This window comes from Mizuhopecten yessoensis, unplaced genomic scaffold (genome assembly GCF_002113885.1).
Source record: "Mizuhopecten yessoensis strain PY_sf001 unplaced genomic scaffold, ASM211388v2 scaffold7283, whole genome shotgun sequence".
Lineage (NCBI taxonomy): Eukaryota > Metazoa > Mollusca > Bivalvia > Pectinida > Pectinidae > Mizuhopecten > Mizuhopecten yessoensis.
The window spans coordinates 1,141,024-1,162,315 of NW_018406970.1; the positions used below are offsets into that span (position 1 = coordinate 1,141,024).

Below are 21,292 nucleotides of genomic sequence, written 5' to 3' on the forward strand. Positions count from 1 at the left end.
GTTTTGTGTAGAAGAATGAGATGAAAACTATACAGTTATATACAGGGTTTAATATACTCGTTTTGGATAAAAATGCGTAACAGGATTAGATCTGAAGTATTTCGTTTATCCGTTCCAAAGTTTATCCGCTGTATAACCCTGCTATGTTATTTATTTTCTCTAGAAACCTCTTTTGTCTTCTGTAAAAATATATCGGTTAAATCCATTTCATATTTTTTCTCCGGATATTAATATTTATTTTGATCCAATCAGACGCTAACGTTAAACCGTCCATATTTTATATATAAGTTGTTCTTAGATTGCGTCAGGCGGTGTCATGTTTGCCATCACTATACAGTCGCACACCCACAGAAAACAGCATGCTGCTGTTCATCAGTCCATGTGTCCTCTAGACGGAGTCCAGCTTTCTTCACAATATTCCGTAGCTGTTCCAGTGTATATTTACAGCTGATTCCTGCGCCTTCGTGAAAATAAAGACGTTCTCCTTTTTCCATCACCAGATCTGTTTTTAATCCAGCTGCAGAAAAGAAACAATAATTCGTCATTTTTGGGTAACATATAATAGGAGGATTAACACAATCTTGTCATTTTACAAGAATATTTTGTAGTGTCAAAATATTAATGAGTCAAAAATTTAATGTAAAACAATGCCGTGGTCTGAACTGTCCTTCTGAACGTTCTATATTGAGCTTATTTCAAACACGTACCTAAGCAAAACTGACACTTAGTAAATATTCCTTTTTATGAAAGGTACTTCGCTTGATTTCAGACACTTTTTAACTGTGGAAAAAAAAGATAAACAAACTATAATTATATTTAGGATTTTGTTTCTTTGTTTGATTTTGTTTAACGTCCTATTAACAGCTAAGGTCATTTAAGGACGGCCTCCCCTGTGTGAAAGATGCTTGCGTGTAGTGTATGCGTGTGTATTTTGGGAGGCTGCGATATGTTCGTGTTTATCTCCTTGTGATAGCGCGGAACTGATGCCGACTTTATAGTGCTACCTCACTGAAACATACTGCCGAAGACACCCAGCAGGACGCCTCACCCGGTCACATTATACTGACAACGGGCGAACCAGTCGTCCCACTCCTAATTTGCTGAGCGTTAAGCAGGAGTAGAAACTACCATTGTTAAAGACTTTGGTATGTCTCGGCCAGGGGACAGAACCCAAAGCCTTCCTCACAGGGGCGAACGCTCAACAAATGGCCAAAAGTGAGGCATTGTCAAGGGAGACATTAGGAAGAAGAAAGTTATTTAGAAAGGAGAGAAGAGATAAGGTCCCAAATTTAGTCGCCTCTTACGATCATGCAATTGGGGGCAGCAGGTACAATTCTTACGCCCTACCTGCAGGGACTTTATTTATATTTAGGACGTATCTGTCATAATACCATTATTTACTCAGTGTTGTCAATTTCCTGAATGTCCATTGATTTTGACAGAAAATATATTTATATCAAAACCATTTCTTGATTATCTATGTACGTCCGTAATACCCTAGGCTAGTTGGTAGGGTTGCTAAATATTGCAGGCATAATGGCTAAAAAGTACTGTGTTTTTATTGGAGGACTTTACATGTAATTTCTTATCATATTAGTTCATCCACCTATAGTACAGGTGTGTATTGACACAATATTTTGTTTTTATTTGATTTTCACAATACAACGACAAATGTTCTGGTTTCCAGGATCAACTCATTACTTGTTTTCGCATTTTGAGAATGTACACATATATAACAGTATGTTCTTGTAAGAGTGTTGTGTTTCTGAAATAAAATTAAAAAAATAAATATTTTCAACATTATAAAGTCGGCATCAGTTCCACGCTATGACAAGGAGACAAACACGAACATATCTCAGCCTGCTAAAACACACACGCATACACTACACTCATGCATCTTGCACACAGGGGTGGCTTCCTTAAATGACCATAGCTGTTGATAGGACGTTAAACAATACTTTAGTATAAGGAGGGTTGTATTTCTGAAACAAAATAAAAATAAAAATATTTTCAATATTTAACTTATGTGTATCATTCATTGAACGACATACTGTGATGACATCCTTGTTTTCAGCCAGGGAAGCAATCAGTAAAACAACTTACATAACTCAACTTACGTATTGGGTACCGTAAGGTTTCCTTAGCCTGGATGTAGGCCCTCAGATAGCTCATGTACTGGGGGTCGCTGTCAGATATAAAATCCAGCTCATACGTAAACCTCGCCAAGTCGATATCACTCCCTTCTTCTTTGTTCAACCTTGCAATGGCATATTGGAAGAACGGTTGTTTCACCCCTGAATGATAAATACAAAATTACTTGTTATCAAATGGTGCTGATCAACATAAACTTCGTACTGTGCTTCCTGCTGAATGCCCAAATGAGTTTACTTCAGGATTGAATTATGTCTGTTCATGGAACATACATTTTAATAAAACAAGATGCAAACCCTTTATTTGCATTCAGTGCAATTCTGATATATGTGTTTTCTGAAATATCAAACTGTTGCAAGTAAAAATTCCAACGAATAAACCGCTCAAAGCATGGGACATCATCACTTACTGTGAGACGACGTCCCGGTAAAAAAAAAATAGTGTTGTAGTTATATGTGGTACGCGTTAATAACTGTATGAAAAATCATTTTGAAAACAATCTGAAGTTACGACCACTACTCGAAATCATACGCGATCTGTAGATACCACCACTACTGGTTATCATAGGCCATCTTTAGATACGACCACTGCTCATTATCATACGCTATCTTTAGATACGACCACTACTCGAAATCATACGCCATCTGTAGATACGACCACTACTCGTAAGTATACGCGATCTGTAGATACGACCACTACTCGTAAGTATACGCGATCTGTAGATACGACCACTACTCGTAATCACACGCGATCTGTAGATACGACCACTACTCGTAAGTATACGCGATCTGTAGATACGACCACTACTCGTAATCACACGCGATCTGTAGATACGACCACTACTCGTAAGTATACGCGATCTGTAGATACAACAGCTACTCATAATCATACGTGTTCTGTAGATACGACCACTACTCGTAGTCATAGGCCATCTTTAGATACGACCACTACTCATTATCATACGCTATCTTTAGATACGACCACTACTCGAAATCATACGCCATCTGTAGATACGACCACTACTCGTAAGTATACGCCATCTGTAGATACGACCACTACTCGTAATCACACGCGATCTATAGATACCACCACTACTGGTTATCATACGCCACCTGTAGATACGACCACTACTCGTTAGCATACGCCATCTGTAGATACAACTACTCGTAATCACACGCGATCTGTAGATACGACCACTACTCGTAGTTATAAGACATCTGTAGATACGACCATTACTCGTAATAATACACCATATGTAGATGCGACAACTACTCGTACTCATACGCGATCTGTAGATACGACCACTACCCGTAATCATATGCGATCTGTAGAAACGACCACTACTCTTAATCATACGCCATCTGTGGATACAACCACTACTCGTAATCATACGCCATCTGTAGACACGACCACTACTCGCAGTTATACGACATATGTAGAAACTACCATTACTCGTAATCATACGCGATCTGTAGATACGACCACTACTCGTAGTTATGCGACATCTGTGGATACGACCACTACTCGTAATCATACGCCATCTGTAGATACGACCACTACTCGTAATCATACGCCATCTGTAGATACGACCACTGCTTGTAATCATACGCCATCTGTAGACACGATCACTACTCGTTATCATATGCCAACTGTAGAAACATCCACTACTCGCAATCATACGCGATCTGAAGAATTTATGGAAAAATAAACTTCAAACCTTTTAGTTACCATATCGAGTAACTATTGACTCAATTAAAGTAAAAATGTAAATTTACAATAATTAACTACTTGCAATAACATAATTTAGCCTTTTATTTCCATTAAACTCCGTTCTAAACCGTGAACTCATATTTTTGTAGGACCTACATTTTGTGGTTTGTCGACAATACACCATTACGTGGTTAAATAAATCAGTGAGTTACGAGTACTCACAAGAAAATTTGTTTAATATCAAATTTGTAATTACTTTGTGGACCTATGATTTCTCGAGTAAAGATTACTCGCATAATCAACGGAATTAAAAACCCAACTTAAATAAGTAGTTTCACAGTATGTTCAAACTAGTGTACAGTAAAAACTCGTTTTGTCTAGATATGGACACCTTATCTCACCGGCAGAGGCAATAATGTACGGACTATTTGAGGGTGAAAGAAACGGGTTGTAAAATAAATGTGTAATAGTCAGCATTACTTATGATTCGTAACCCTTTGCGTAATAAACAATGACATTGCAAGTTACTAAACACAACATTTAAAAAATAATAGTCCTCTAATGATATTCTTTAAATCTATGATATTATTTTTAGCAATAGGTACTGTGTGATGAAGAAAATTACCTTCTTTGTCATTGTAGGCGTTTAGGATTGCCTTTCTGTCTTGAGTAATGTCAGCACTGAACACTAGGCGACATTTATCTAGAAAAAAATATATATTGTTAGCTTCAATCCCGCTTGCATTGTACCTACAGTGTTTGTTTTATTATAAATCTAAGTTCAAAAGTAAAATAGCGGAACATCTTTATGTATTGATATAGTAGAAATATTATTCCACAGGGTCAGCATATTAGGACAAAAGTAGAAACCAATTTGATGATGGGATGTTAGACAAAAGAGAAAGAATGGTGAACGAATACCAAAAACGTACAAGATAGTTCTCAAAGGAGTTCCAGGGAAAACAATGTTGTTTTCAAACTGTCTGGGGATAAGGTTAACTTTTATTAGTGAAATCAGAAATTAAATATGGTACATACACTGGACAACCAGTAGAGCCATAACAATGTGTTTGTTTTTACTTGTCTGATATCCATGTTCCGATAACTGCATTGAACATGTGTGATGCAAATGCTGGTAGAAATTATACGGCTCTAAAATTTCCGTTTACGACATTTTCACACCTTACAGTTATATCATAAGCGGAGGCCATGGTTTGTTTAGAAAATAATTTAATCATTTGTTTACTTTTGGGGTTAAAAACTCGTAAAATCAAACTTAAATAGCTGAATCCTGACATGGATGATATATTTATAAAATCATTAAAATTGACAAAGGACGCTTTTCAGTGAATTTTCTCTCGGTGAAATATTTACAAAACAAGCTCATATCCTTGTACAATGATGGAACTGAGGGATGTACACGTAAGGGATTATTAATAAACTCATCATCATTATCATAGTATTTCCCGAAAATAAGAGATGAAATGAAATTAAATAAAACTAACATATAGTCTACAGTATTGAGACAGCATGTGGATATACATTTAAATAATCTACGTCACATGCTTCTTGAAGGTATGTCAACCTGTAAATATTAATTTTAGCATTAATCTACGTTATAGTCATCACGAATGTTTATGTGTATAACTGCAATAAATCTTTTTAATTAAATACTTGATTATTTAATTCAGCTTATACCCAGTGTTGTGATTGCAAGTTCATGCACATGATTCCAAACATTTAATGATTTTAGTAAGTGGTACCTGTCATGATGGTAGAGATCATCCTGAGCGTGTTCACCTGGTCATCATACGATAAGTTAATTATGCTTCCAATCCACAAAATCAATTTAGCACCTTCGATACGTCTTGAACAGATCAAATACATTTTAAGATACATGCATCTTCTAAAAGGGTTCTGTGATAGAATACGTTATCTTCTAAAAGGAGTGTTTTGTGATAGAATACGTTAACACTTTCTTCGATGTTCTATTGAACGGTCAATTGGATGATTGACATATACCAATGCTAGATATGTTTTTTTTTAAGTTTTTACTTGTGGAGCGGAGTGGTTGATTTCGGCTTGAGTTTGGTGATAGTTCATAATATATGTTCAAGCATCAAAACAATATATATATATATAAAGTAGAATTCGGCAATGCAATCTAGCAAGCTGCATCGAACCAGGACTATAATCGCATACAATCATTAATTGCGATTGCATGACTCACTTTAGTTTATCTATTCCTTGTACGTAATCTGCAGCTATAGGATGGACTACAAGCGAATCGTCGTATTCTTCCGACAACTCCTTTACTGCTTCCAACAGAAACTCTGAAAATAAAGTCGGGAAAATTTAATAGAAATCTGCATTAAGATATTTTACCAAGAATCTTACAGCATGAACCTTTCTGATTGAATTATATTAGTCACATGACCGGGAAATAATACCTGACGCACTCGAATTTCATTCAAAATGACAGCTGACCACAACAACGGCGTGGAACCTTAGTCATATTCACTGCTTTGTTATTGTTCTATTTCGGTATAATAATAAATGTATGAATTCTATAACTGACATCAACCTGGAGGTTTATTTGTTTGTTTGTTTGATTTTGTTTAACGTCCTATTAACAACAAACTGTAACAGCAACTGAAAACTGACGTTAAGGCAGGCGCGAGTTCCACTACCAGCGTCGAGGGTAACTTGCGTTGGATCTTTAAACAGAGTTTAAATATGTGTCTATTTAGGGACAGACCTTGACAAATTATATGCATAAAAACGTTTGAAGGTGAAATATTATTATATAAAGAACTATAAGGAGAAATGCCTTTTAAGGATCAAAACAGTTCTTTTAAAACTAATGTTAACGATATCCAGGAATTTTTTACAGGCACATTCAACAAACCTCCAGAAATGTCTATCGGATAAAATGTCAGCGCTGTTTGCCTTTTCAGCAGCTCATCTATAAGGATCTTAGTTTTAGAACAGTTTCCGCTTCCGAGGTCAACCAAGGTCAGGTCGTATGGAACATTCAGTATGATATCCTATCAAAACAATGAAATAATACAGTCATACACTTGTGCTTGCTTACTGGTGGCATTGTCAGTGTTAACACAATCTGAATATCAGTAGTTAATGATACTTAATATGTCACAGCGGCATCCAAAACGTGATATCGTGCTATGAATTAAATGAATTTTCCAATTCATTAGAAGTGTAACTTTATAATATAATAATATAACTGGAAAAATTGGAACAAAACTTTTGAATGAACTATTAAATTTAAAACCGAACATTTCTTTTGTGTGTTAGTATATCTATATATTATTCAGCTACATATGGGAGTGAATAAATCTGTTCAACATATTACACATATGATTCCCTTAAATCTTAATTAATCCCTTTGCTCCAACTTTCATGTATATATTAACCTTTTTTTTTGTATATTTGCAACTTTTATTCTCAATCATTGGAGATACTTTCCATACACCTCTACCCAAACTATTTTATATCTGTGGTCGCTTGAAAACCATAGGTGTTTTCCACTTCGCAGTAAAACTCACCCACCCTGGTATTGAGTTGAACAGATTTGCTACTAAGTCTACACTTATCATATGTTACAACCTGAACTACAAGTCAAGTTTGGAATACCTAACATCACCGAAGAAGAGTTTGCGATGTCTTAAAACATTCGGGTCGCCTATACTATTTGATTTGAAAGATTTTATCAAAACATCAAGACGAGTGACACACATTTAGACATAAACCCTTTCTGAATTCTAAACCTGTCGATGTCGGTTTTCATTTGACTTCATGTTTTTGATTTAAGTATATATATATATTTTTTTAAAGTCAGACAAAGATGACCAAGTGAGCGGATAAGTAATCACGTACCTGTACACTGTGTTCCAGAACAGATATAGTACTCCTTGTCAAATAGTAATCCTGATTTAGTTCGCAACCTTCATGCTGAAGTTTCGACCCGACATTGTCGTAGTTGTACCAGGAGGGAATGTACTTAGGACTTGATGTCAGCCCTGCTACTAAGCTCTGTTTTAGATGGTCTGCCATTTTCTGATACTATACAATACTTAATAAAAAAAAAACGTACGAAGTAATCAATTCAATTAAGGGTAATTAAGTTCTTGGACACAAAAGAAATGCAATACCAATATATAACTCGTCATCGTTATTTTGTCTCTCTTTAGGAGAAAGGTGTTTTAAAAGATTTTAATCATTTCTCTGATTTTCCATTTTTTAATTTTATTCAGCACTTGTCTTTGGCAAAAAGGCTAGAAAAAAGAGGAGACTAGAACTGAGAGAAGAAGAAGAAAATAGCAACACTATCACACCAAGTAAACAGAATGATATCATCTCCTCAATTTTAACTATTTTTGTTTGACTTTGTTTAACGTCCTATTAACAGCTAAGGTCATTTAAGGACGGCCTCCCCTGTGTGCAAGATGCATGCGTGTAGTGTATGTGTGTGTATTTTGGGAGGCTGCGATATGTTCGTGTTTGTCTCCTTGTGATAGCGCGGAACTGATGCCGACTTTATAGTGCTACCTCACTGAGACATACTGCCGAAGACACCCAGCAGGACGCCCCACCCGGTCACATTATACTGACAACGGGCGAACCAGTCGTCCCACTCCTAATTTGCTGAGCGTTAAGCAGGAGTAGAAACTACCATTTTTAAAGACTTTGGTATGTCTCGGCCAGGGGACAGAACCCAAAGCCTTCCTCACAGGGGCGAACGCTCAACAAATGGCCAAAAGTGAGGCATTGTCAAGGGAGACATTAGGAAGAAGAAAGTTATTTAGAAAGGAGAGAAGAGATAAGGTCCCAAATTTAGTCGCCTCTTACGATCATGCAATTGGCGGCAGCAGGTACAATTCTTACGCCCTACCTGCAGGGACAACAATTCTAACTAAAATTGACTTACAATTTATATATAAAATGTTTATCGAGAAAATAGTAATAAAGCCATTAAAATGTCAGCAAAAATGAAGCTAGCATCACATGAGTTATGTACATTTTGTGAAAGAGAACCAGATACAGTAGAACAGATCTTTTCCCAATTTTACTTCACAGTCTAGATCATCGAGGAATTTACTGCTTGGTATGCACAATTGGATAATCAGTATGAGTATATATCATTTCAAGATGTTGAGATTTTATTTGGAAATCCAAGGTTTGGTGATTGTTTAAACCATTTTATTCTGCTTTTAAAACAACATATTTACAAAGAAAAGTTGCCGCACAAAGAATTGTATACCAAGTTTTGAAGTTTGTAATATTGTATACAAAAAGACAATGAAAGTTGAAAAATTGGTAGCCATGAGAAATAGAAAATTAGCTGACTTTAGACAAAAATGGGGACTCTTTGAGGCAATACTGGATACATAATAGTTTGAAATATATAACTTATTAATCTGTCCTATCCCCTTTTAAGTATATAGGTAATACTGCGATACATATCGACGGTGGTGGCAGACGTCAGTGGGGATGTCTCATGTTGCCTCGGGCACATGAAGCAGATGTTAGTGAGTTTTTGTAATAAACATGTCGTAAGAATGCATGAATCAAGTTAGTTTTCAAGTTTTGGAAATAAGTGTATACATGTGTGGTGTATGTACATGTCTGAGGGGTGTATGTTTGAGTGAATATAAATATGTGTGGTGTATGTTTGAGTGAATATAAATATGTGTGGTGTACGTGTGAGTGAATATAAATATGTGTGGTGTACGTGTGAATGAATATAAATATGTGTGGTGTATGTGTGAGTGGATATAAATACTTTGTTTGTTTGTTTGTTTGTTTGATTTTGTTTAACGTCCTATTAACAGCTAAGGTCATTTAAGGACGGCCTCCCCTGTGTGCAAGATGCATGGGTGTAATGTATGTGTGTGTATTTTGGGAGGCTGCGATATGTTCGTGTTCGTCTCCTTGTGATAGCGCGGAACTGATGCCGACTTTATAGTGCTACCTCACTGAGGCATACTGCCGAAGACACCCAGCAGGACGCCCCACCCGGTCACATTATACTGACAACGGGCGAACCAGTCGTCCCACTCCTAATTTGCTGAGCGTTAAGCAGGAGTAGAAACTACCATTTTTAAAGACTTTGGTATGTCTCGGCCAGGGGACAGAACCCAAAGCCTTCCTCACAAGGGCGAACGCTCAACAAATGGCCAAAAGTGAGGCATTGTCAAGGGAGACATTAGGAAGAAGAAAGTTATTTAGAAAGGAGAGAAGAGATAAGGTCCCAAATTTAGTCGCCTCTTACGTTCATGCAATTGGGGGCAGCAGATACAATTCTTACGCCCTACCTGCAGGGACTGAATAAAAATACGTGTGGTGTACGTGTGAGTGAATATAAATATGTGTGGTGTATGTGTGAGTGGATATAAATATGTTCAATTTTATGTACATGTAAAACAAGGAATAATGAGTGAAAGGTAAGATTGATCAACATGAGTTTTCCTGCATGTTTGATTGATGTGCATGTTTGGATTTTGGATGTATGGTATATATGTGTGGCGAGTGAGAGCCCTCCTGTGTGGGGACATGATTTATATAAGAAGGCTGACCCCAAGGACCCAACATTGGCAGCCTTCCAACGTTTACATTCCTGGGCATTAAATGTTTTGTGTGGACAAAAACATTCTAGAATGCATAATACTGTTTGCAACTTGTAAATAAATTTAAGTATGTTATGTCTTCAAACAGCAGATGTCCGTCGCACATTTCCATACAGGTCACCAACGGTAAAATCAAGACCCAAAGTAGTCGATTCTGTTAAATGAGTGCTATGAAGAGATGATCATTCTACAACTTAGGGATTCATGTCACCCTGTGCTATGCTTTTTTTTACATAAAATATTCTCCCCTTAATTTCGTTTTGGATATAACTGTGCGCCAGTGCACTTTCGGTGACTATATAGCTCATTCAGTTAGAACGATAGTACAACAATCTCAAGTACGTGGTTCGAATCATGGTCTAGCCACGTTGCATTCCTGCTGGGTGTCTTCGGCATTATGTTTCAGTGAGGTAGCACTATAAAGTCGGCATCAGTTCACATCAGTCCGCTATCACAAGGAGACAAACACGAACATATCGCAGCCTCCCAAAATACACACACATACACTACACGCATGAATCTTGCACACAGGGGAGGCCGTCCTTAAATGACCTTAGCTGTTAATAGGACGTTAAACAAAAACAAACAAACAAACAATCACTCAGAAGACTGTTGTTGATTATATTTTGTTTTTGCCATTTTTATTATTTTTCATAAAAGTTCCACCAAGGTATGTTTGTATTCAAAAACTTTTTTAATGCGTAGTTTACAGTTTTGCAGTGTTACGGGGACCTAACACTGTTTTTCCACTTGAAAACTATCTACACTCAAGTTATCTATCAAGGCGATAGAGTCGTTAGATATTGTGAAAGATGTTGATGGTGTATTTATACAGGCAAGTGTGCAAGCCTTATACTAGTAGAATGATTATGCCATATGGCATGAATGACCATGTGAGCCTATGCCGCGACACGGCGTCCGTCCTCTGTCTGATATTGACATTTTTGTTTAAACGACTCCTTCTTGATAAATAACTTTTAAATGAATGTTTAATATGGATGTAACCGATTTGCGTTAATACCACCATGAAAATTAAACAAAACGCCGTTCAATCCATATATTTACATTTTTACTTTAGAACAAATATTTGAGTTAATTTATTTGTTCTTAAATAATTCATATATTTACTGTGTTTTGTTTATGCGTCGTTCTTTAAACAAATTCGCGGAACAGACCCATTTTTATGAAATAGGCACCAATAATTAACTGTAGTCATTTGAGTGTTTGACGTAGGGGCATTCTCCATGTTAACCGAAGCGGAGCGACAAGACTCTCTTTGAACAAGGTTAATCCATGACGTCATTAATAAACTATGTGATACGCCACGAGAGTTTTTATTTTCATACTCAAATGAAATGCATTTCTGCTGATAATGTTCATATAGTGGGTTGCAGCGCAAATGTAAGTTCATAACTATAATGCCAAGAGTGACGATGTTTTGCAAGGAGCCTGGATCAATGACCTCGACCCATTTTCAAGGTTCGTCCCTCCGTCGTCCGGCGTCAATATTTTATTTTTAACAACTTCTTCTGAATAACCAAAAGGCCTAGGGTGATGATGTTTTGCAACAGGCAAACTAGGATAAAGGGCTACCATGTTTGTTCAAATAAATCACCTTCATCCATTTTCAAGGTCACAGGGGTCAAATATGTTAAAAACTTTAAACAACTTATTCTGAATAACAAAAAGGCTTAGGGTGATGATATCTGACCAGAAACAAACTAGGATAAAGGACTACCAAGTTTGTTCAAATAAATCACATTCAGCCATTTTCAAGGTGACAGCGGTCAAATATGTATGTTAAAATTTTTAAACAACTTCTTCTGAATAACCAAAATGCCCAGGGTGATGATATTTGGCCAGTAGCATGCTTGGGTAAAGGGCTATAAAGTTTGTTCAAATGAACGACCTTTATCTATAGTCAAGGTCACAGGGGTCAATTGTCTTAAAAAAACACTTTAAACTATTTCTTCTGCATAACCAAAAGGACCACTATGGTGATATTTGTTCAGAAGCATGTTGGGATGAAGGGCTACAAAGTTTGTTCAAATGAATGACCTTCATTTATATTCAAAGTCACAGGGGTCTTTAAACGACTTCTTCTGAATTATCTGGAGGCCCGGAATGACTCACTTTCAAGGTCACATTTGGTCAAATATGTAAAAACATATAAATGACCTTAACTCAAAATACTAAAGATCTAGGGTGGTGATATTTTGCAAGTTGCATGCTGAGATGTAGGGCTATACAATTTGTTCAACGTAATGAACTTGTTCAACTATCAAGGTCACAGGGGTCAAATGTTTTTAAACCTTTTTACAAGTTCTCTTGCATGACTTGCCCATTGGGCCTCTTGTTTAATAACAAGAGGCCCAATGGGCCTGCATCGCTCACCTGTTATTAATCTAACACTTGTAATCTTCTTGATTGTTGAACAAGGACATTAGGTTGAAAGTGGATCAAGGTCAATCATTTGAACTAACATGGTAGTCCTTCATCCCAGCATGCTACAGGCCTAATTTCAGTACCCTGGCCCTTTTGCTTATTGAAAAGAAGTCGCTTGAAGATTTTACGACATTTGACCATGTGACCTTGAACGTTGGTCAAGGTCATTCATTTGAACAAACTTGGTAGTCCTTCATCCCAGCATGCTACAGGCCCAATAATGGTACCCTGGGCCATTTGGTTATTGAGAAGAAGTTGTTTGAAGATTTTAACATATTTGACCCCTGTGACCTTGAAAGTGGGTCAAGGTCATTTATTTGAACAAACTTGGTAGCCCTTGATCCCAGCATGCTACTGGCCAAATATCATCTTCCTAGGCCTTTTGGTTATTGAGAAGAAGTTGTTTAAAGCAAAAAGTTGACGCCGGACAGACGGACGACGGATGCCGCACCATAACATAAGCTCACTTGCCCTTCGGGCAGGTGAGCTAAAAATTATCGTTTCCATTATGTTAAACAATTCAAAATCAATTTCAGGTGAGCTGTCAAGGCCCCTTTGTATCTTGCTTCCAAGTTTATTTTCATAACATCTCACACACTTGATACAATGTATCTGAAATTACATAATTTGTTTTTAAAATAAATGATTGACTTTCGTCTTACGTATCTTCACGGTTACTAATGTCTCTCACATGCTTCAATGTACATATAACCAGGACCTGCTATCCGGCAGTCACCGTATACATACCATAGATTGGTTTGGTTTGATTTAGTATTATTTAACGTCCTATCAACAGCTATGGTCATTTAAGGACGGCCTCCCCCCTGTGTGAAAGATACATGCGTGTAGTGTATGCGTGTGTGTTTTGGGATGCTGCAATATGTTCGTGTTTGTCTACTTGTGATAGCGCGGAACTGATCCGACTTTATAGTGCTACCTCACTGAAACATACTGCCAGCAGGAGCGTAGAGAAAATGAAAGAAAGAGAGAAGATACAACGGTGAGCCTACCTGCCAATGACTTATATAGACTAATGCAAGATACATGTACCCGATCACCCCAATGTATACCCTACACAATCATGTGATATGGTCGCATTAATACTTCAACAGCAACACAATGAAACATTTATCGTATAAATACTTACTAATGAACAGTCAACACAGCACTATAATTGGAAGTAAGGATGCTTTTATATCCGTTAAAAACACGTTGTTCTACACAAGATAAGATATGAAAACCAACTGGCAAATATATGCACAAGGTTAAAATTCAGAAGTAAGTGCTGTTAGAAGAACTGACACTTAAGTACCTCCGCTATGAACGTTACGTCCCGCTGGCTGAGTATGATAAATTCTTTAAAATAAATCTTTTTAATTATTTTATTTTTTTAAATAAATGATTGACTTTCGTCTTACGTATCACCACCCATGCGATTTTATAGATTGGCTTAATCTATGTTTTGTCTCTTACATGCTTTCATGTACATCATGTACATATAACCATGAACTGCCATCCAACAGTCACTGTCCTTCACATACCGTAGAGAGAAAATGAGAGAGAGAGAGAGAGAGAGAGAGAGAGAGAGAGAGAGAGAGAGAGAGAGAGAGAGAGAGAGAGAGGATAAAAACGTGAGCCTACCCGTCAATGACTTTTATAGGCTAACGCAAGACACATGGACCCGATCACCTCCTTTTATACTCTATCTAATTATGTGCTTTGTTCTAATACAATACTTAAATAGCTACTCAATGAGAACATGTAACGTAAAAAGAAATATCGACACAGCTGTTTGAGCAGAATGAAGTTTGCGTCTATATCCGGTTAAACACTTTGTTCTACACAAGGCAGAATACTAACACTTATATAAAAACCAGCTGACTAATGCATGTACAAGGTACGTGTATACGTTACAAAGCACATAGCTGTAAATTTAACTCGCTACATATTAAACAGAAAGTAGGAATTCCCAATTGTCTATTTTTATACTTGTTGTGAAATACCCAGTTTCTAACGAGCAAAGAATATCAGTGCTGTAGGAAAACGACCGTTTACTGTCAATTGTTGCATGAATACAGTACTCCGACAATTCAAGTCATTGTACTCGGTCTGATGAGAAACTTTAATAGACATCGTATGAAACACCACTTAGTGTATGGGCAGCATAGGCTGCTTCCACTGCAGTGAAAGGACAATACAGGAATTAACATGCTTCAGAATCATTTTTGGAAGGATGTGTCGTTCGTGAAATGTGGGATTATATGAACTTGTGAACTGGCAGTGTGTTAAATACATGTACTCTCGTGTAATTTGGGTTACATTTGCATAAAATGATACAGGTAAACAACCCATATATAGTAAATATTCAACTGACGACATTCTTGAAGGAATTTTCTAAACGTCACCGAGAGCTACTAGTTCCGTGGTATTTCACAACAGGCCATGTATGGCCCGTACTCAAGTCTGGTAGGTTTTTTTACCTTATTTCTTTATATGACAATAACAATAACAAGTAATAGACTATTTAGAAATGCAACAAGTAAAGTAAAATGTAAAGGATAAGAGCCCGAACAGTAATGTGAATGTGTACCAATCAATTATTTCCGATGTCATTGGTATTTGAAACATTTGGGTTGTCATTTTAACAGAGCTTTGCTTTAAATCCCTAGAATGTCCAATGTAATTATCTACACATCAGGACAAGTCCAAAGTCCTTAAAAATGGTAGTTGTTATTTCCTGCTTAACATTCAGCATTTAGGGGAATGGCAACAACTGGTTCATCGGGTGGAATGCTGTGTTGGGTGCCTTCAGCATGGCCTATAAGTTTGCCCTCTTACATGTTTACCCCTTTTCCGTTAGACTTCTAACCGTTATATGCCAACCAATGTCCACCAATCCAACCGTGCATGAACATCCATACCAACAAGCCAACTACCCATTAGCCCACCCAACCCTGTTAGCTAAGCCAGCCACCCATTAGCCCTCCTAATTCCCAACCCCTCCACAAAGACCTTCTTACAGATACCCCGACGCTTTACCACCCACACCAATACGCCACCTACCTGTAAGCCTCTATACCAGTTAAACTTCTACTAGTTTGCCCTGTCTATGGCCCATTTGCCGTTAGCCCTCTACCTATTTACCCCTTAAATGTTTGACCTGAACATATCGCAACCTCCCAAAACACACACGCATACACTTCACGCATGGATAATGCACACAAGGGAGGCCGTCCTTAAATGGCCATAACTGTTGATAGGACGTTAAACAATACTTAACCAAACCAATCTCAACATTACTCACCACAATTTAACATGTATACAAATGAGCCCCCAACCCACGAGTCCCCTAGGTGGTATCCCATACCTGTCAGCTCATTTCGTCGTTTTAGCCCAAGAACTATTAAGCTCCATGCAATTAACCCCCTACATGTTTACCATATTTTGTTGCGCATATCTGTTAACCCACTAATTGTTACTGACCCTAGCTATTAACCCACTACCTATCACCCTCTAACTGTTGTCCTCTTTGCTGTTAGACCCTAATTAATAACCCCATATTTGCTGCCCCACCTCCTTGTTAACCCCTGCAGGTAGGGGATTGAGAAAATAATATACTGCTGTTACCCGCTGTATTATCGTAAGAGGAGACTAATGTGTTAGCCTCCTGCAGAATAAGGGATTTTCTGTTGTGCCTTCTACTTGAGGACATAAAAGCGACCAAAAAAATTCTGCTGCACCAATCGCAATAGTTGGGATCTTAATATTTCTCTTACTTTTGCTACCTTATATTTCCTAGCGACTTGCTTGGCAATACCTAACTTTTTGCTTTAATGTTGCGCATTCAATCAAGTGAGGAAGGCAAAGGGTTCTGTCCACAGGCATTGACATACCAAAGTCCTTAAAAATTGCTGTTGTTATTCCCTGCTTAACCTGTCAGCCGTTGTCGGTATAATGTAACCGGGCGAAATGCTTTTTCAGTGAGATAGCACTATAAAGTCGACATCAGATCTGCGCTTTCACCAGGTTTGTTTTGGTTTGATGTTGTTCAACGTCCGTCATATTAACAGCTCAGGTCATTACCAAGGAGGCAAGTATACTAACATACCCTGTCTCCAGCACATGCACGCATCCACAACATACACGGAGGCACGTCCTTAAATGACCTAAGCTGTTAATAGGACGTTAAACCAAACCAAAGTATACATTTGTACAGAGCATGTTGATGTGTTCCATATTATAATTTACTTATCAACTCTCTATAAAGGTTTACGGTACAGTAATATTACACATATGATATTTCTGTGAACGTATGCCGTACATGTACAATACTTAACATTTTACCTGTCTGTATGTGTGTACCGGAAAAAAATACACATATTGACTGTCTGCGGATATGTGCTGTAAAATACTAAAGATATTATAAACCTTCTACACGTACATCGATACATATATAGAAAACTTAGTATCTGTCATTTTCATAGCGACAAAAACAACGAAATCCCTCAGCCGCTCTGAATAAACAAACTTAAATCTTGATGTCAACACTAGGCCCTTAAAATAGATTTCGTGTGTTCTCTGTTGACACCGAATTTCTTTTAGCATGTCGTCGTGTTGTTTTGTCCGTCCTTGATCTTATCAAAGCATATACCGCCAAATTATTATGCATGAATTACAAAAGCTGTTTACACTTTAAATATTCTCAACACGAACAAAACTATTTAAAATAACCATAGAAGAGGCAGTGTTTTCTGGTACAGGTTTTATCTTTTTTAAATGTCGACCCTGTCTGATCTGGATCCTGTCTACTATGGAATCTATTGACCAATTATTTTAATCATTTAGATGTATAATCCTTACTAATACACCCTGTATTACACATCATAACTATATATCGCATTCTACTTTCAGTTGACTTGTTCGATTTCTTTTCAAAAAATATAACAAAATCTGGTAAATATTGTAAAGTTTATAGTAAATAATTAGACATTAAAATTAAATATGTCGTTCTAATTTGATTTGTTTTATTATATTGTCACAATCAAAACCTTAGACGTAACACTTCAAAGGGGTGAGGTATTGACTGAAGTGAAGTAAGAAAAGAAAAGTAAACATCGAAAGTAAATATCCCTCCCTACTCCATCCCAAATTTCATCTTTGACTCTGTTTAGATCAGAGAATGTACAAACCGGTTCCAGTTATATCAGACAAGGGCTCACAGGTATGGGCTACAGCTACGAGGTGAGCTACAAGTAGGTTATAGGTAGGGAGCTAACGTCTAGGGAGACAACAATGTATCAGGTAGTGGTCTTATAGCTAAGGGACAACAACTAAAGGACTAACACGTAGGGGAAGGAGGCTTATCAATATGAGTGTTATGTAACGAACGGGTCCGGACCTACGTGGGCGCTAATTGTAACGAACGTTACCTACTCACTCGGGTTCGACTGCCGCTTTCGCTTGCAGATTCCATGGATTTTAAATGAAGTATGAAATAAAAGACAGGAAGCAGAATTTGATGACAAAAACAACTTGGGCAGATATAGATTTTACACGTTTATTGTCAAACTTAACAACGGACGTGGCGGCAAGTGGGTTTTTCCGGATTTACACTAAAATTCGGTGAAATAAAAAGTAAAATGGTCCTGTCTATAATTTGTACGCACTCTACAACCTAGCTAGATACATTGGGACTAATTATAAAGCTCTCCACGAAATAACGATGACACGTGGTCGAGAACATACGGCTATCACGGGCGAGTACAAAACCCGGAATGCACTCATGCGTGGAGATTTTGTTGTTGAATTTTGTATATATTAGGCCGTGTCTCCTATAATATATAATGAATTTTTATTCGGAGACCAGCCTAGGAAAGATAGGTTTATACCCGTTACAATGATATAAGTTATACTTACCATTATTTAATATTGGAGGAGAAAGTGGTGGCCGGAATGAACCACTATGAAATAAAAATAGCAATTTGTCAGCTGTTTTCGTTCTAATAAATACTCATATCTCGAAAAATTGTAAACAAATTTTTGTTCAGAGACCACCTTGGTCAAGAAAATTTTGCACTTGTTAATATGATATCAATTGTTTTAACACATCGTACATATCAATCGCAAAAGTGGTGGCCGGAATGATTCGAAGTCGTTTAAAAAATGACGTAAAAAGTCAAATTTTCTCGTAAATTTTTGCCTTTTTTTAAAACATTACTCGTTAATTGCAGAACCGAATTTTGTTTGGTGACCACTCTAACCAAGATAATTTTATAATCTTTAAGCTGATATAATTTTTATTAATATACATCACAAACTCGATGCAAAAGTGGTGGGCGGAATGAACCATGTCTCCGAATAACAATCCATGACGTATTGAGGGAGATACCGCCTAATATATACAAAAATTCAACAAAAAACTCTCCACGCCTGAGTGCATTCCGGGTTTTGTCCTCACCCGGATATCACTTCCACTCAATAGCTTACCCGTTAACCCTTCTATTTTTGCAACATTCTTTCACGTGAGCTAAAGGAGCCTACCGATCATAGAAACCCTTACTAAAAGTCCCTAAACAGATAGGGCGGATAATGTTCAGCCATTGCCTAAGTGCTATCAACAAACATCTCTCTCTTCTCATAACGGTATGAAAACCGGCATGTCTCCCGAAAAATATATCACAATTTACTTCGCGTTTTCTCTACCAAAATATAAATTAACGCTGGAGTGCAAAAATACTACTCAAAACCTAGCAATGGATGTTCAATAAAAGTTCCCAACCCCGCATTTTGGAAGGATAGGCGACGGAGAATACTTAAATTAATTGAATACTTAGCTAGACAAAACACGTCTTACCTGTCTGGGAACCAAAATGCTGTATCCAGGACGCCCTCTCGATCAGTTCCGGTATCTGTCGGTATACTTTTAAGGATCCCCGGTCAGGTAATTAAACGCAACGCCAAGAAATATCTATACTAAATCCTACATGAAAACAATCACAAAATGTCACTTCTTCACTGGCACACTTCTTTAGGGAGGGGGATGGTTGTCCAGGCCCCAAGGTCAATGTCAGCTGCCCGGCTCACAAAATGAAGGGTTTATGGCAAAGCACTGTCAAAGTTTATTTGTTTGTTTGTTTGTTTGTTTGATTTTGTTTAACGTCCTATTAACAGCTAAGGTCATTTAAGGACGGCCTCCCCTGTGTGCAAGATGCATGCATGTAGTGCATGTGTGTGTATTTTGGGAGGCTGCGATATGTTCGTGTTTGTCTTCTTGTAATAGCGCGGAACTGATGCCGACTTTATAGTGCTACCTCACTGAAACATACTGCCGAAGACACCCAGCAGGACGCCCCACCCGGTCACATTATACTGACAACGGGCGAACCAGTCGTCCCACTCCTAATTTGCTGAGCGTTAAGCAGGAGTAGAAACTGCCATTTTTAAAGACTTTGGTATGTCTCGGCCAGGGGACAGAACCCAAAGCCTTCCTCACAGGGGCGAACGCTCAACAAATGGCCAAAAGTGAGGCATTGTCAAGGGAGACATTAGGAAGAAGAAAGTTATTTAGAAAGGAGAGAAGAGATAAGGTCCCAAATTTAGTCGCCTCTTACGATCATGCAATTGGGGGCAGCAGGTACAATTCTTACGCCCTACCTGCAGGGTCCTGTCAAAGTTTATGTCAATCACTTCCTGCAGACTTTCATTGAGGTTTGTTCACGGTAAAGCTTTACGAGTCTTCACACCAGTATTTGGGGTCACTACAATATTAATGCAATTGACCGGGTATGCCTTCTGCATACATGGCATTAATCCATTCTCATTCTGTCTTCCATACGTAAATTTAAAGGTTGAAGGAAATATTGCCAATGATTGAGTGTAGTGTATAGTGGGACATGTTTTGAAAGGGCATACTATTACATGTATATAGTATTTCCTGGTCTGGTTTCAAGGATCTGATTACAATTTTTGCCTTAATTAGTGTTATTGGTCTGGTCTCATGGATCAGACCGAGGTATTTATTTTTGTTCACATTCTGTAACTCGAAATATAATTCATCAATAAATTTGTCAACAAATCCAAATCTTGTTGAATTAAATTGTTATAGATCTAGGTATGAACTGAAACCTGTAAAGAACTTAAAAAATTCCTGTCGTCGTCCTTACGTCAACAACTTTTTAACCACTGATTGAAATTTAACTAAATTTGACTTGAAGCATCCCTAGGTAGTGGGGATTCATAATTGTACAAATGGTGGGTGCGACCCCCAAGGTGGCTGGGGGCGGGATCAAAAGGGGGCAATTTGGCTATATTGCTATACACAACCTCCTCTGTAGAACGTT

General features: G+C 37.6%; 2 protein-coding genes across 7 annotated transcripts in view; one reads left to right on the forward strand and one right to left on the reverse strand.

Annotated features, from left to right (window-relative positions):
* Nucleotides 1-30: 30 nt before the first annotated feature.
* On the reverse strand, nt 31-19,859 carry LOC110453383 (histidine N-alpha-methyltransferase-like). Of its 5 annotated transcripts, XM_021502302.1 has the most exons (11): nt 19,807-19,836; nt 19,203-19,206; nt 19,083-19,097; nt 18,870-18,894; nt 7,759-7,954; nt 6,770-6,908; nt 6,092-6,194; nt 5,625-5,728; nt 4,487-4,564; nt 2,118-2,294; nt 31-517 (listed from the first exon to the last, which is right to left on the reverse strand). In XM_021502302.1, exons 5-11 carry the CDS (start codon nt 7,933-7,935, stop codon nt 330-332), a joined length of 966 nt encoding a protein of 321 aa, XP_021357977.1. In that variant the 5' UTR covers nt 7,936-7,954; nt 18,870-18,894; nt 19,083-19,097; nt 19,203-19,206; nt 19,807-19,836; the 3' UTR covers nt 31-329. The 5 variants fall into 5 exon arrangements, with proteins under 5 accessions (XP_021357977.1, XP_021357978.1, XP_021357975.1 ...); XM_021502303.1 differs by lacking the exons at nt 18,870-18,894; nt 19,083-19,097; nt 19,203-19,206 and having other exon boundaries at nt 19,807-19,859; XM_021502300.1 differs by lacking the exons at nt 19,083-19,097; nt 19,203-19,206; nt 19,807-19,836 and having other exon boundaries at nt 18,870-18,933.
* The window catches only part of LOC110453380, a 34,624-nt gene continuing 27,871 nt past the window's right edge, over nt 14,540-21,292 (forward strand). The window contains exon 1 of one of the 2 annotated variants that reach the window (XM_021502296.1): nt 14,540-15,419. In XM_021502296.1, coding sequence (XP_021357971.1) covers nt 15,284-15,419 — 136 coding nt within the window. In that variant the 5' untranslated portion in view covers nt 14,540-15,283. The remainder of the gene's footprint in view (nt 15,420-21,292) is intronic. The other variant, XM_021502297.1, reaches the window with a different exon arrangement.

Coding starts and splice junctions, on each gene's coding strand:
- LOC110453383 (XM_021502303.1), bottom strand. CDS start 7,935: ATGGCAGACCATCTAAAACAGAGCTTAGTAGCAGGGCTGACATCAAGT. Junction 5,729..6,091: donor CAAGGAATAGATAAACTAAA/GTGAGTCATGCA, acceptor GATCTGTTCAAG/ACGTATCGAAGGTGCTAAAT. Junction 518..2,117: donor AACCTTACGGTACCCAATAC/GTAAGTTGAGTT, acceptor TCTTTTCTGCAG/CTGGATTAAAAACAGATCTG.